This window comes from Mytilus californianus, unplaced genomic scaffold (assembly GCF_021869535.1).
Source record: "Mytilus californianus isolate M0D057914Y unplaced genomic scaffold, xbMytCali1.0.p SCAF_2, whole genome shotgun sequence".
NCBI lineage: Eukaryota > Metazoa > Mollusca > Bivalvia > Mytilida > Mytilidae > Mytilus > Mytilus californianus.
In genome coordinates, this window is record NW_026262668.1 from 38,138,975 (window position 1) to 38,153,036 (window position 14,062).

The 14,062-nt window shown below is 32.2% G+C and overlaps 1 protein-coding gene across 1 annotated transcript in view; it reads right to left on the bottom strand.

The window, feature by feature from the left end:
• The window catches only part of LOC127727917 (condensin-2 complex subunit G2-like), a 96,627-nt gene that overhangs the window by 64,398 nt on the left and 18,167 nt on the right, over positions 1–14,062 (bottom strand). Inside the window, exons 7-10 of the mRNA XM_052235067.1 lie at positions 8,819–8,913; positions 3,263–3,332; positions 1,692–1,772; positions 1,111–1,203 (exon numbers count right to left, since the gene is read on the bottom strand). Coding sequence (XP_052091027.1) covers positions 1,111–1,203; positions 1,692–1,772; positions 3,263–3,332; positions 8,819–8,913 — 339 coding nt within the window. The remainder of the gene's footprint in view (positions 1–1,110; positions 1,204–1,691; positions 1,773–3,262; positions 3,333–8,818; positions 8,914–14,062) is intronic.

Here is a 14,062-nt window from a genome sequence, read left to right on the forward strand (position 1 = left end):
TGCTCAGTCTTCAGTTTTCTATGTTGTGTTTTGTGTACTGTTGATTGTCTTTTTGTCTCAATCTTTTTTTGCCAAAGCATTGTCAGTTTACTTTCGACTTATGAGTTTGAATTTCCCTTTGGTATCTGTTGTCTCTCTTTTTGAATAATATGATAAACAAAAGTTGAAACATGTGGATATTTCCAGATTTACCACAATTTCCATTATTTGCTAGATGGTCTTCTACCATACATCTCACAATATTCCTGTCGTAATTTGAAGCAGTACCTCCTATAAAGTGGGCAATGGGCTATGATTTAGTGGTTTTATTCCAGCACTTATTCATATAAATACGGAATATGTTGAAGTTCAATTCCAATTTTTTTTATACTTTTTCTACAATTTGACTTCTTAGATAAAATAATTTATCATCTCTCAAGTATAAATTTGATTTAAACATTTCTTAAATATTTCTCAAGCCTTATGTGCTAGACTTTAAAGATTGAACTATCAAATTTTAAAATAAGAGGCTCCGAAGAGAATCTGGATTTTTTTTGTGGAAATCTTGAAACAATGATTATTTTGCTGTTTTTAAATGTTAATTATGTAATGTAATGTTTGTTTAAACATGGCATTAAAAATATCTCTCTATCATAGTTTCTGCAAAAAACAAACAAAATTTGGTAAAAAGCATTTTTCAAGGGCAATAACTCCTATAAGGGTTTAAATGACAATTTCAGTCATGTTGAACAGTTTTGCCAATCAAAGTTTCTGTCTATCTATCATAGTTTCTGAAAAAAAAACTTATTAATTGATAAAAATAATCTTTCAAGGGCAAAACTCCTATAAGGGATCAGTTGAACAATTCGGTCCTAGACTTATGCTTATTTTCATATAATAGTTTTCAAGATAATAACCAAAAACTGAGAAATTTCTGGGGCAATAATTCCAAAATGATTGTCTGATTAATTTGAAAATTTTGCCCTTTCACTTTTGCTCTAACTATGCTTACTGCTAAAGTTTATTTTAGGTATAAGCCAAAACCCAGCATTTTTTTGTTGTTATGTCTATACAAAAAAAAATCTATACAAATCAGTATATAAAACTAATTAGACAAAATTCTAGATGTACCTTAAGGGACCTCCACAAAATAGGGTCATATAATTTCAGTAACATATCTTCTACTCCTTTCTGTTTCTTCTGATTATGTATATAACACAGAATCTGTAATAAAAAATATAAGTATAAATTTATGTATACTTTTTTAAAGATACTGTAAAATTGCAATATATATCATTAAATCTTCATATTTGACTTCTGGGAACACAGGATTCATCTTCAATAAGTTTATCAGATACTTCTCGTCTAGTTAAAGGATAAAGACTACAGTCAATATTTTTTTTTACTTCTGAACATTTTTTCTTTATTACAACAGTTTTCTTTTCCTGACCATCGTTAACCGAAAAGGTTGAGACGTAAAACCATGCGTCACTAAGGTGTGATGATTTCAAGGTGAAACCCAGTATTGTCTAATCAGGGAAAAAGTCTGAGAGACCCGAAAAAATCACAAAGATGAAAGAAGTCGAACTGTTATATTTCTTTTGCCAAGTATGAATTTTAATCGCCACAATTTTGATTTTTTCTCAAAATGGGAAAATGGCCACCACCAGCAGAAACCCTGGTCCTTACAAATGTATACCAATAATGCCTACCCTTCGAAGACTTTGGCAGAGTGGTTTTCTTGTATGTACAGCATTATACATTAGATCTTGAATACAACTAGTTTCTAATTTCTGGAATAAAAAAAAGAAAAAGTATAAATATTTTAACATCATTTAATACAATTATTGGTAATAAAAAAAAAATGAAAAACTATAAGTATTTCAACAGCATTGAAAAACAATAATTGATTAACTAAAATATATATACATGTACTTTTAAAAGAACATTAAAACAAGCACTCACTAAAGCAGAACATTCCCTCCTCATCCCACATAATTTTAGATGTTTAATTATTTATTTCTGACCACTGAACTTTGACCTTGATATCAAAATCCATAATTTGTACTACATGTACATTTTTTATCTGCCTTGATCTTAAACCTCAAAATTATTATTGATCCTCTTTTATGAGTAACCATTGGACTAATTTCTAAGGCCAATCTCAGCAATAAAAGCTAAACTATATTATGCCTACATGCATGGATACATAGACAGTCCTACAAGTTAATATATATATCTCCTTAGTCAAAACTTTGACCAAATAATTGGAAAATTAAATGAGTGCTTGAGCAAGATTAAATTTGGTTACCAGTATCCTCAGAAATACAGGTGATTCAAAAGACAGAGTTTGTTGGTCCTTTCGATAAGTTTTCTTAATTTTTTTAGGTGGCATGAATGGAGTGCAAGAGATTTTAACACATTGATGGTCAATTGTATTCAAATCAAACGCAGAATTGATTTGGTTGAAAAAATGTTCGGGAACTGGTATTTCATTGTATCCATAAGGAAAACATGTGATATTCCCAGTGACAAAATAAACTGGAATGACCAATGTAGACACATTTCACTTCAGTACGTGACAGTTACCTCAAATGTGACAACAATGTCCTATAGCTTGTTTTGTTGGGACCAGGCGCTCATTGTTACATAAGTATGTGCCAAGCAATTATTTATTGCACCATTTTGACCCCTTTGGAAAATCAGAATGGGACATTTCATTAAATTTTGCCCCAAATTGGCACAAGGCATTTTCCCAAAGGGATCTCTGCTGGTAGGGTATTGTCACAGACAAGACAAGAACTGGGAGATCTAATGATCATATGACAGATATCCCCGATCTGAGATACTCTTAAACTGTAATTAGACCTGAATGCCAAAACCTGAATTCAAATTGAGGTTGACCTGTATTTTATGTATCATAACATTGTGTTATAAAACAATACTGTCATTTCCAACTTGAGATGAAAAAAATCCAAGTTTTAAGGTAACTGTAAATTCAGAAATTATTGCGATGTTTTTATTATTGCGAAAAATGTGACAGGGTTATAATCGCATAATTTAAACTCGCATTTTGAAATTTTTTATATGAATTAAACAGGATTTTTCTCAATATCGCAAAAATTAAATTGGCATTTTAGTCTGAAATGACAAAATCGCAATAGCCTCTGGCTGTTCGTAATCCTCTTGAAATAAAAAAAGAATTAAATTAAAATTGCAATAATAAATGCACGCAATAATTTCTAAATTTACAGTACTGTAAGTGATGCAATCATGCTTTTACCTCTAAAACTGGTCCTGTAGCTCTTTGCCATGCTCTAAAGTAAATCTCTCCATACTTCACTAACCATGATCTGAAAGTAAATAAACATTTCTTCAGTGCCAGAATTAAACAAGATAAGCTGTGACCCACTGTTCACTAATGATGCTCTGGTTATAACATTTTGCTAACAGGAAGTTGATAAGCAATTGATCTGCAAATGTATGCTGACATGATACCAAATTTTAGGAAGCTCTGATTTATAGTTCCTGAGAAAAATGAGGCAACAAATTTCATACAAGACCATAATGTCTACGAGTATAAAACTATTTGTTTAACAGGAAATTGTTGAATGATGAATGTGAAAATGCATCACATGATATATCATGCTTTCATGAAGCTTGAATTTATAATTAAGAGAGCTCAGGCCATGTGGTCATATAACTTTCGAGCACAATTATTGCATTTGGTGTTTCGAGCACAAGTTTTGCACTTCGAGTACTGAGTAAATTTTATGGCAGAGGGCCCTGATTATTAATTCTTTAAAACTAGAGGCTCTAAAGAGCCTGAGTCGCTCACCTAGGTCTATGTGCATAATCAAAAATGGACTCTCTCTAACATTGTAGACAAAAATAGAGTTCATGACAAAAAACATTTTTTTATTATCTTGTATCGCTGGTCATTTTTTTTTTTTTCTGCTTAGTTTCACTCTATCTTCTTTAGTTTTGCTCAAAACACAAAAGAGGGTAAAAATAATTCTCATTTAAGGGCAATCACTCCTATGAAGAGTGACAGTCTACTAAATATATCGGCAAAATTTGACTTGTTTGTGGATCTTGCCTGGCTGATCATTTTTGTTATTTAAAGTTTCTATTTATCTATTATAATTTTCATCATTAACTTTCAATGTATTATACCCTTCAACACTAAGTAACTTTGAGAATTTTCATTTATTTAGGGTAGGTACTTTTAAACTGATGTATATTTGTACTCAGTCGTCCAATTCCATCATACATGTCATATGAGGTATCAAAATAATCAGCATACTTTGTACTTGCTGCACCTGTTTGTCTGATTGTGACTTATGGTGACATACAGGTAAAAATACAGGTAAATCAGGTAATTTTAATAAACTGGTGTTTTAACAATGACATCACTTTTATTTTTGTTTGAATTTATATTGATTTAATAGTTTATGATCATTAAAAAAAAAATAATGTTATATTGTCTCAATTGACAAAGTATTTGTACTTCGTTTGCACAGGTAAATGTGTAAACTTTCATGTACGATTTTCGGATTGCGTTCAAATTAGTTAAATTGACGATAGAAGTGAAGACTTCTGTAGTATAAAAACATTGAAAATAGTTCAGGGCAGATGCTGAAGTGTCAAAATTTTAAACTGGGCCCACATGTTCCCTAAATTCATGAATGTTTCTTTGAGTTTCGGTCTTTCTCCATGTGTCAAAATTTTTGTCAACATGTCTTCGGCTTCGAACCCCTCGTGAGTCATATTCATCATCACTGTCCCCTACTATATTTCTCCATTGCCTTTCTAATTCATTTCTGTCAGCTTTATTAACATTTATTAAGTCAAATTGGCCGACATTTATCAATAATTTCATCTCCTGACAGTTCATTTTCACTATCCATATCCGCCATTTTGTGTACAAAATTTCCAAAAATTTTCCATCGCTAATAATAGCCCAATATTTACTTTATTTTCCGTTAAAAGTACGGAAAAAGCCAGAGAAACTCGAATGAATGTATATGACGCTAGTATGTTACTTTAGAGGGGTTTTCCTAACGACTGACCAATGGAAATCTTGGATTAAAAAAAGTAGCATGTGCAGCCCGGTATAGCGGGCTATAGTGTTTACGGAAGTAAAATTGATTTCCTGGTAAACCGGGTCATAGTGCTGAAAGAGTTAAGGCAAAATGCCAAAAATATTGTAAAAATCTTCATTAAAGGGAAACAAGGGGTTGTTGAAAAATTTCCTCCATATGGTCTTAAATGTAGATCTTGTCTTGATGATCATTTTTGCTTATTTAAGTTTCTATCTATCTGTTATAGTTTTTAAGATATAAGGCAAAAGCGAAAAAAATCGGTAAAAGTTTTCATCAAAGGGCAATATTTGTAATTAAAGAGTCGACTGACGATTTCAACCATGGATACTTATGCGTTGATCTTGTCTTGCTGATCCTTTTTGCAAGTTTCTCTCCATCTTTTATAGTTTTCAATATATAAGGCAAAAATGAAAACAAATGGTAAAATTTGTCATTTATGGGCAATAACTGACAGTTTTGATGTCAACTACCAATTGGTGGAGCTCAACATTCTGTACATTTTTGCCCTGTCAGAATTTCTCTATTCATAACAGTTTTCAAAATAGACAAAACTATTTTTAGCCATGTCGGCCATCTTGGTTGGCGGGCAGGGTCATGGGACACATCTTTTAAACTAGATACTAGATGATTGTGGTCAAGTTTGGTTAAATTTAGCCCAGTGGTTTCAGAGGAGAAGATTTTTGTAAAAGTTAGCGATGACGACGACTGACGATTAGTGATGAGAAAAGCTCACTTGTTTTTCGGCCAGGTGAGCTAAAAATATGAAAGCAATTTCATTTAAGACAGACGAAAAGATGTAGACAGACACAAGCCAATTACCACGATAATGATTGTTCATAGTTTGATTCAAATTTGCAAAGTAGTTTGGAAAGAAAAATATAATTTTAAAAGATAACAGACAACAACAGACTTACAAACAAAGGCCATGTGATGACTTGGACTTTTGAACCAGGTGAGCTAAAATGGACATGTCAGGGAAAATTACTTTAAATTCCCTTGTTCAATTTTACTGAAAATCTCATGGTAGATGCTTTAGTTTTTGAGATAAAAGCCAAATAATGCAATGTACCACCTATGTTCTATTTCTAGTAACATCTGCAATGTTTGTTGATGGATCAAATCCTCAGATTAAATTTTTAATCTAGATTCCTTAAGGAACAGTTAAGTTTGGTAATGTTTGGCCCAGTAGTTTCAGAGGAGGATATATTTGAAAGTTTACGACAGTGATAAAGTGATGGCAATAGCTCACATGGCCTTTTGGGTAAGGTGAGATAAACTAGAGGCTCTAAAGAGTCTGTGTCACTCACCTAGGTCTATGTGCATCTTCAACAATGGATACTCTCCATCTTTATGGACTAGAATAAAATTCATGACAAAAATCTCTTCTTTGTTGATCTAGTCTTGCTGATTGTTTTTGCTATGTAAGTGTATACCTTTCTTTTATAGTCTTTCAGATATAAGACAAAAACGCAAAAATTGGTCAGAACCATCGTTAATGGGCAATAACTCCAATAAGGGGACATCACACGATTTCAACTATTTGACTTATTTGTAGATCTTGTCTTGCTGATCATTTTTGCCTATTTAAGTTTCAATATATCTATTTTACTTTTCCAGATATTAGGCAACAAGAATGTGTCCATAGTTCACGGATGCCCCACTCACACTATCAATTTCTATGTTCAGTGGACCGTGAAATTGGGGTCAAAACTCATATCATAGGGAAAGTTGATTGGACTTCAACTTCATCAAAAACTACCTTGACCAAAAACTTTAACATGAAGTGGGACAGACGGATGGAGGGACGGACGAACGAACGAACGGACGCACAGACTGAAAAACATAATGCCCATAAATGGGACATAAAAACACAAAAAATTAGTAAAAATGGTCATTAAAGGGCAATTACTCCAATAAGGACTAGGTGTCATCAGACGATTTCAACCATGTTATATAGTTTCTATCTATCTAATATTATTTTCCAAGATATTAGGCAAAAATTTTAAAAGTTTTTAAATTTGTCATTTAAGGGCAATAACTCCTATAGAAAGTCGTTTGACAGTTTGGAAGTAAATGGGCAATAGGTAGATCTCATCATTCCAAACATTAATGCCCTTGTCAGATTTTTTCTATTTATAGTGGTTTTCAAGATAATAGACAAAACTGTCATTTTACTCCTAAGTTCTATTTTTAGCCATGTCGGCCATCTTGGTTGGTAGGCAGGTGCATCAGACACATTTTTGTCAAGCCTTCGACTTTAGTCAAAAAAGCGAGACATGGCGATCCTACATTCCGTCGGCGTCGTCCACAAATATTCACTCTGTGGTTAAAGTTTTTGAAATTTTAATAACTTTCTTAAACTATCCTGGATTTCTACCAAACTTGGACAGAAGCTTGTTTATGATCATAAGATAGTATCCAGAAGTAAATTTTGTATAAATAAAATTCCATTTTTTCCGTATTTTACTTATAAATGGACTTAGTTTTTCTGCCGGGAAATATTACATTCAATCTGGTTAAAGTTTTTAAAATTTTAATAACTTTCTTAAACTATCCTGGGTTTGTACCAAACTTGGATAGAAGCTTGTTTATGATCATAAGATAGAATCTAGAAGTAAATTTTGTAAAAAAATAAATCCATTTTTTCCTTATTTTACTTTTAAATGGACTTAGATTTTCTGCCAGGAAACAACACATTCACTCTGTGGTTAAAGTTTTTAAAATTTTAATAACTTTCTTATATTATTTTGGATTTGTACCAAACATGGACAGAAGCTTGTTTATGATCAAAAGCTAGTATCTAGAAGGAAATTTGGTAAAAAAATAAATCCATTTTTTCCGTATTTTACTTTTAAATGGACTTAGATTTTCTGCCAGGAAACAACATATTCACTCTGTGGTTAAAGTTTTGAAAATTTTAATAACTTTCTTATACTATTTTGGATTTGTACCAAACTTGGACAGAAGCTTGTTTATGATCAAATGCTAGTATCTAGAAGGAAATTTTGTTTTCTTCCAGTTAACATTACATTTAGTCTGCAGTTAAAGTTTTTAAACATTTATTAGATTCATAAACTATCCTGGATTTTTACCAAACTTGGACAGAAGCTTCTTTCAATCAAAAGATAGTATCAAGAGGAATATTTTTATTGATTTACTTCCTCATTTTTGTTGAGCCTGCGATTAACAGAAAAAGTAGGCGAGACACTGGGTTCTGCGGAACCCTTACAAATTTTTTAAACTAGATACCATACTGATGATTGTGGCCAAGTTTGGTTAAATTAAGAACTGTAGTTTTACAGAAGATTTTTTATAAAAGTAAACGACGACAGACGATAGAAGTGATGAGAAAAGCTTACTATGGGCCAAGTGAGCTAAAAAAAGGGATACACCTAAGCAAGAGTATTTTGAGAAAATAAGAAAGTGATAGATATTTAAAATTAAACTTAACATTCATTTTCTTGCTTGATATAACATTAATTTGAAGAATCTCCATTGCTTCTAAAATTGTTGTGGTACAGCATTTGAATGCATGATTAAATGACAGTAATCTTAAAAGTCCAGTGGGCAATATTTCAATCATGCATGTTCTTGAAAAGAACAAATTAACAAGTAATCTAATATGCAACTTGAAAATGAAGGAATATTGGATAGGGATAGGAATTAACCCTTGCACTCAAAGTTGAATGCAAGAAAAGACCTAATATAAGAAATACTTAAGTGAATATAAATACCTGGCTGTAGTAGATAAATGATTTTTTATTGTATTGTGCAGAATCTTTGTAAGCTCTACTTCTTGGCTTAAAATATAAGCCAGAAACCTGCATCCCTGAAAAACATGTATATATATATATATATATATATATATGTCAATATAAACTGTTAACACAGAGATATGTCTCGTCTTTTTATTATTCTGATAATGCAAATGTTGAAATTTAAATAGCAATACTTTAACATGCAAGTTATGCAAATATTCATGCAAATATGCAAAAAAGTGCATGGCTAAACAATCTCCATGGAAATGAGATGTGCCAATGCTAATACAACTGCATATCAAATACCATTTATCAGAAGTCGTTCCCTTTAAACAAACCTTAACACAAACATTAACTTGTAAACTATGCAAAAGTTTCAGTCAATGAACCATGATGAGGGGGTGGGGCTATATAATCTCCCTGGAAATGAGAATTGCAACTGCAAATACATTCACATACCAAATATCATTTACTTAACATTAGTGGTTCATCTTTAACTGATCTAATAACAATCTAATACTTGTAAACTAAGCAAAAGTTTCAACGTCAATAGACTATGACTGAGGGGTAAGGACCCAATATTCTTCATTGAAATGAGATGTGCTGATACTTATACAACTGCATACCAATTATCATTGACCTACCACTAATGGTTCCCCTTAAACTGACCTAATCACAAACTAATATATGTTAACTAAGCAAAATTTTCAGTCAATAGACCATGACTGAGGGGGCAGGGCCAAATAATCTCCATGGAAATGAGATATGCCTATGCTTATACAACTGCATACCAAATATCATTGACCTACCACTAGTGGTTCCCCATAAACTTACCTAATCACAAACAAATACATGTGAACTAAGCAAATGTTTCAAAGTCATTAGATCATGACTGAGGGGACAGGGCCAAATAATCTCCATGGAAATGAGATGTGCCAATGCTAATACAACTGCATACAAAATATCATTGACCTACCACTAGTGGTTCCCCATGAACTAGACCTAATCACAAACTAATACATTGTTGCCGCCCACTGAAAACAGAATACCTATGTCTCGCTTTTTGACCCTGTCAAGGTGAGACAATAAAACAAAAGATCCAGTATACAATGTATTTGAGTAACAGCATGTATATAGGTACATGTATGCATAAACTTCAACGACTGAATTATTACTGACTGAGAAAAGAATCAATTGATCCTGTAATCCTGGCAGGTTTTTTTTCATAGTATATTATACAAAAAAAATCATCAAATATTCCAAGCTTATAATTTTGTACGCCAGACATGTGTTTCATATACAAAAGACTCATCAGTGACGCTTGAATTATGAAATTAAACTAAATGTGTCGGAACGACACAAATGGCCCTTCTCGCAAAAAAGCTTGACACCATTTTTAGGAGTGGAAATTTGAAAATGAAAGTCTGTATAACTGTTATTTTCACAAATATTCAAATTCCAAAGCCCTTAATTTTGCATAACTCAGTTGAGCAGAACCAGACGTAAACTCAATCTTTAACTCATCATAGTAGACTCACATACTAAAAATCAGTTCAATATGTGAAGGTGTTTAGAAAAAAAGTTGGCAGTGTTCTCCCCAGGCTGATATGACGCTGCGGTTCCGCAGCGCCTTAATTGGCAGCTGTCCCTTGATCCTGCAGCATGTTAATTTTCACATTTTAATTATAAATGTTGGTTAAAATTGTCAAGTTGCTGATCACCGCTGAGAGGTCGGTCAATGTTGCGCAATAACTGATGAACTAGCAAAAGTCTCTGATTTACCTATTCCAGCCTTATCAGACCATGTAATCAGGTTATAGCGTAAATGATCATCAAGAAGATATATATTTTTAGTAGAAAATAAAGTTTTTAAATACTTCAGTGCACAAATTAAAGAAATAGATTGTATTTACGCATCGTCTGTGTGCAATCACTTAGCCATTTAAGTAACAAATTTTTTCATTGGTCGAGAAGAAGAATCTATTTAAACACGACCAATGAACATGATGAATACACGTGATAAATTTGAATAAACATTACTAAAGAAATTCACAATGAAATTTATGAATGAAAGTATTTGTACGTCAAAAAACTAAAATAAACTTTTATTAAAGATAACGAAGAGTGATTTATTTTATTAGAAGGTGAAAAATTGTTGCTTTCAAGTAAAATCGTCTGTCAACTGTCACATTTTAGAAATAAAATAATTTTTAACATCGATCGTTAATTCGATAATCGGGAAATGTATGTACAGAATCGTTGCAGCATTTGTATAATGTCACCAGTAAAGAATTTCACTGGTCTTAACTTTGACGAATTTGTCAAGTTTCGTGTATATCTACCTGCCAAAGAAACGTTTTGACAATTATACACACGGAAGCGTAATGTCATACTACAGACACTGGTCAGCTGGTTCATTACAATTTTTTTTGTTTTAAAAAGTTGTATACCAAACATCTTAAACATAATCAATTTCAATGCTGAATCAACATGTTCTTTGCAAAGAAGAAATGGGTTAAGCGAAAGGCAGATGATGTTTTCAACCCTAAAGAGGATAAAGACTGAGGAACAGGCTGTCCAACAAAATTACAAACTGTCTTGTCACTATATCTCTAGAAGGAACAGGGAGTACAGAAATAAATATTTCTGAAGCTGTTCAGCATTGGAAGGCCCAGAAGACCATGAGGATTTTTCTTGAACTATATATACATTTTGACTTATTTAATTGACTGTGATATAAATGCTTTTTGTGTTTGAAAATGAATTTATTTCATATATATTCTTATTCTTTAACTGTATATTAATACTGTGCATTATTGCATGTAATGATTTATGACCGATTGCTTCAGGTCACAATAGTTCACTCTAAAATATAGTTACGCACCCTTGAAATTTTGCACCTTAAAAAATTTCTGGGGAGAACACTGGTTGGTATAACTGTTATTTTCACAAAACTTTCAATATCATGTGCTTATTTGTATCATATTTAAACAGAAATGATAACACATTGGTCCGGGTACACAGTTATCGTCCTTTGATTTTCGTTGTCCACGAATATAGTCCCTAGTGTGGACAGTGTGTTACTTGTCGATTTTTTTTATACCCCTTCCGAATTTATTTCTCCATGTTTTATGACTCAAATAGTAAGTAGGGGGGTGAAATGACACTAAAAAAATTTGGGTCATGAATTTTAAAGTAAAGTAGTGATTTGGTCCAGCTGAAAAATGTTAAAAATTAGCACTTTGGAAGCTGTCAAAAGATTTGAAGACCCCCTTAGCATGAAATTGTCCATATTTTGAGTTAGAGCCGATGAAGTTTTCTATAATTTTGATATAATTTGTCCCAAAAGTAGTACAACACACTGTAAAAATATTATTGAGAAAGCGCAGGTGGGATTTTTTTAATTTTCATTTATTGTCTAAAAGAAATGCACTACGAAATAACTGTGTACTCGGACCCATTGTCTTGTTGTGTTAAAAAAATTCAAAATCTAATAGATAGAAAGAAAAGTATAGCTATTTAAAAAAAAAATGTCATCATAAAATGACCATTTATGTCCCATTTGTAATTGCAAATATGCCCCTTTTTACGATTTTATAAGACAATGACATGCATTGCATGTTTTAATAACATTAAAGGTACCAATTTTTCTGTACCAACTGCCAAGAAAACATGTTTGGAAATAAAATATCAGATGACATAATAGTAGAGCACAAATTTTGTAATAAAGCAGAACACAGTAATTCTATATACACTTATGTCTTTTAAAAAAATTTTTATTTATTTTTTTTTTCGACCAAAAGACCTGAATTTACATCAAAAATCAATAAACAAAAGAATTAAATAAAAAACAAAAGTTATCATTTCAAAACAATATGACTTAAACATAAACTGTTCGCACAGAGATATGTCTTCCCTTTTGGTTATTTTGATAGTAAAATGCAAATGTTGAAATTAAAATAGTAATACGTTAACATGAAAGTTATGCAAATATTTAAAATCAATGAACCATGACTTAAGGTACAGGACCAAACAATCTCTATGGAAATATAAGATGTGCCAATGCTAATACAACTGCATACCAAATCTCATTGACCTACCACTAGTGGTTCCCCACAAAACTGACCTAATCACAAACTAATACATGTAAACTATGCAAAAGTTTTAAAGTCAATAGACCATGACTGAGGGGGCAGGGCCAAATAATCTCCATGGTAATGAGATATGCCAATGCTATTACAACTGCATACCAAATCTCATTGACCTACCACTAGTGGTTACCCACAAAACTGACCTAATCACAAACTAATAGGTGTAATACCACCAAATCATAGTACGTCACATCCAGTTGCATACGAAAATAGGTCGGAAAAAAATATTCCCTTGCATTTGACAGTTGTAGGTAATTGATCCTACATTTCATTGCAGTAAAACATTTCTGGGTCATAAACATATATCTTGGGTATTTCAAAGCACCATTATTTTTTTATTTGGGGTTTCTATAGAATATTTTGGAAACTTGAGGTTACATGGTTACTAAAGCTTGTACACAGGTTAATAAAGGGGGAAAATTTGATTGGTTAACTTCCAGTGATGGTTATTTTCTTATATGCAATGAAATGTTATGTGAAATTTTTCTATAGTACTGGACAGGATAAAACTTTACTCATGCCAAGTATTTCTTTATTTGAAACAAAGATAAATTCTGCACAATTTTTTGAAAAGTGCAAATTTAGCAAAGACTAATAGGGGAAAATCAATGGTGGTATTACACCTAATACATTGTTGACGCCTCCACCGACGCCGGAAACAGCATACCTATGCCTCACTTTTTGACTCTGTCAAGGCGAGACAAAAAACCTTATATCCCAAATCCTCTAGATATAGCACTATTGCAGACAATTGCATTTACTGCAGTTCTTTAAAAACAGATTAGCAGTTTTCAGAGGATAAATGTGAGTTGATGACAGTGGGTTAAAACCTTAACTAAATTCTTTTCAATGAGGCAAAAAATAAAATATTGTTTGTTTCCCCTCCCACAACCGACCCGGTAAAATCACCACGACCAGAAAAATTTTATTGGCCGTTTGTGTCCAATATTATTTTTTTTTCAATTTTGTTTTTTGGTGATACCTTTTTGATGCTGTAGTCAAAGAGCGTTTTAATTCAAGGCATTTTTGCATAAAAGCGTCTAAATGATTCGGAATCAAGAAAAACAAA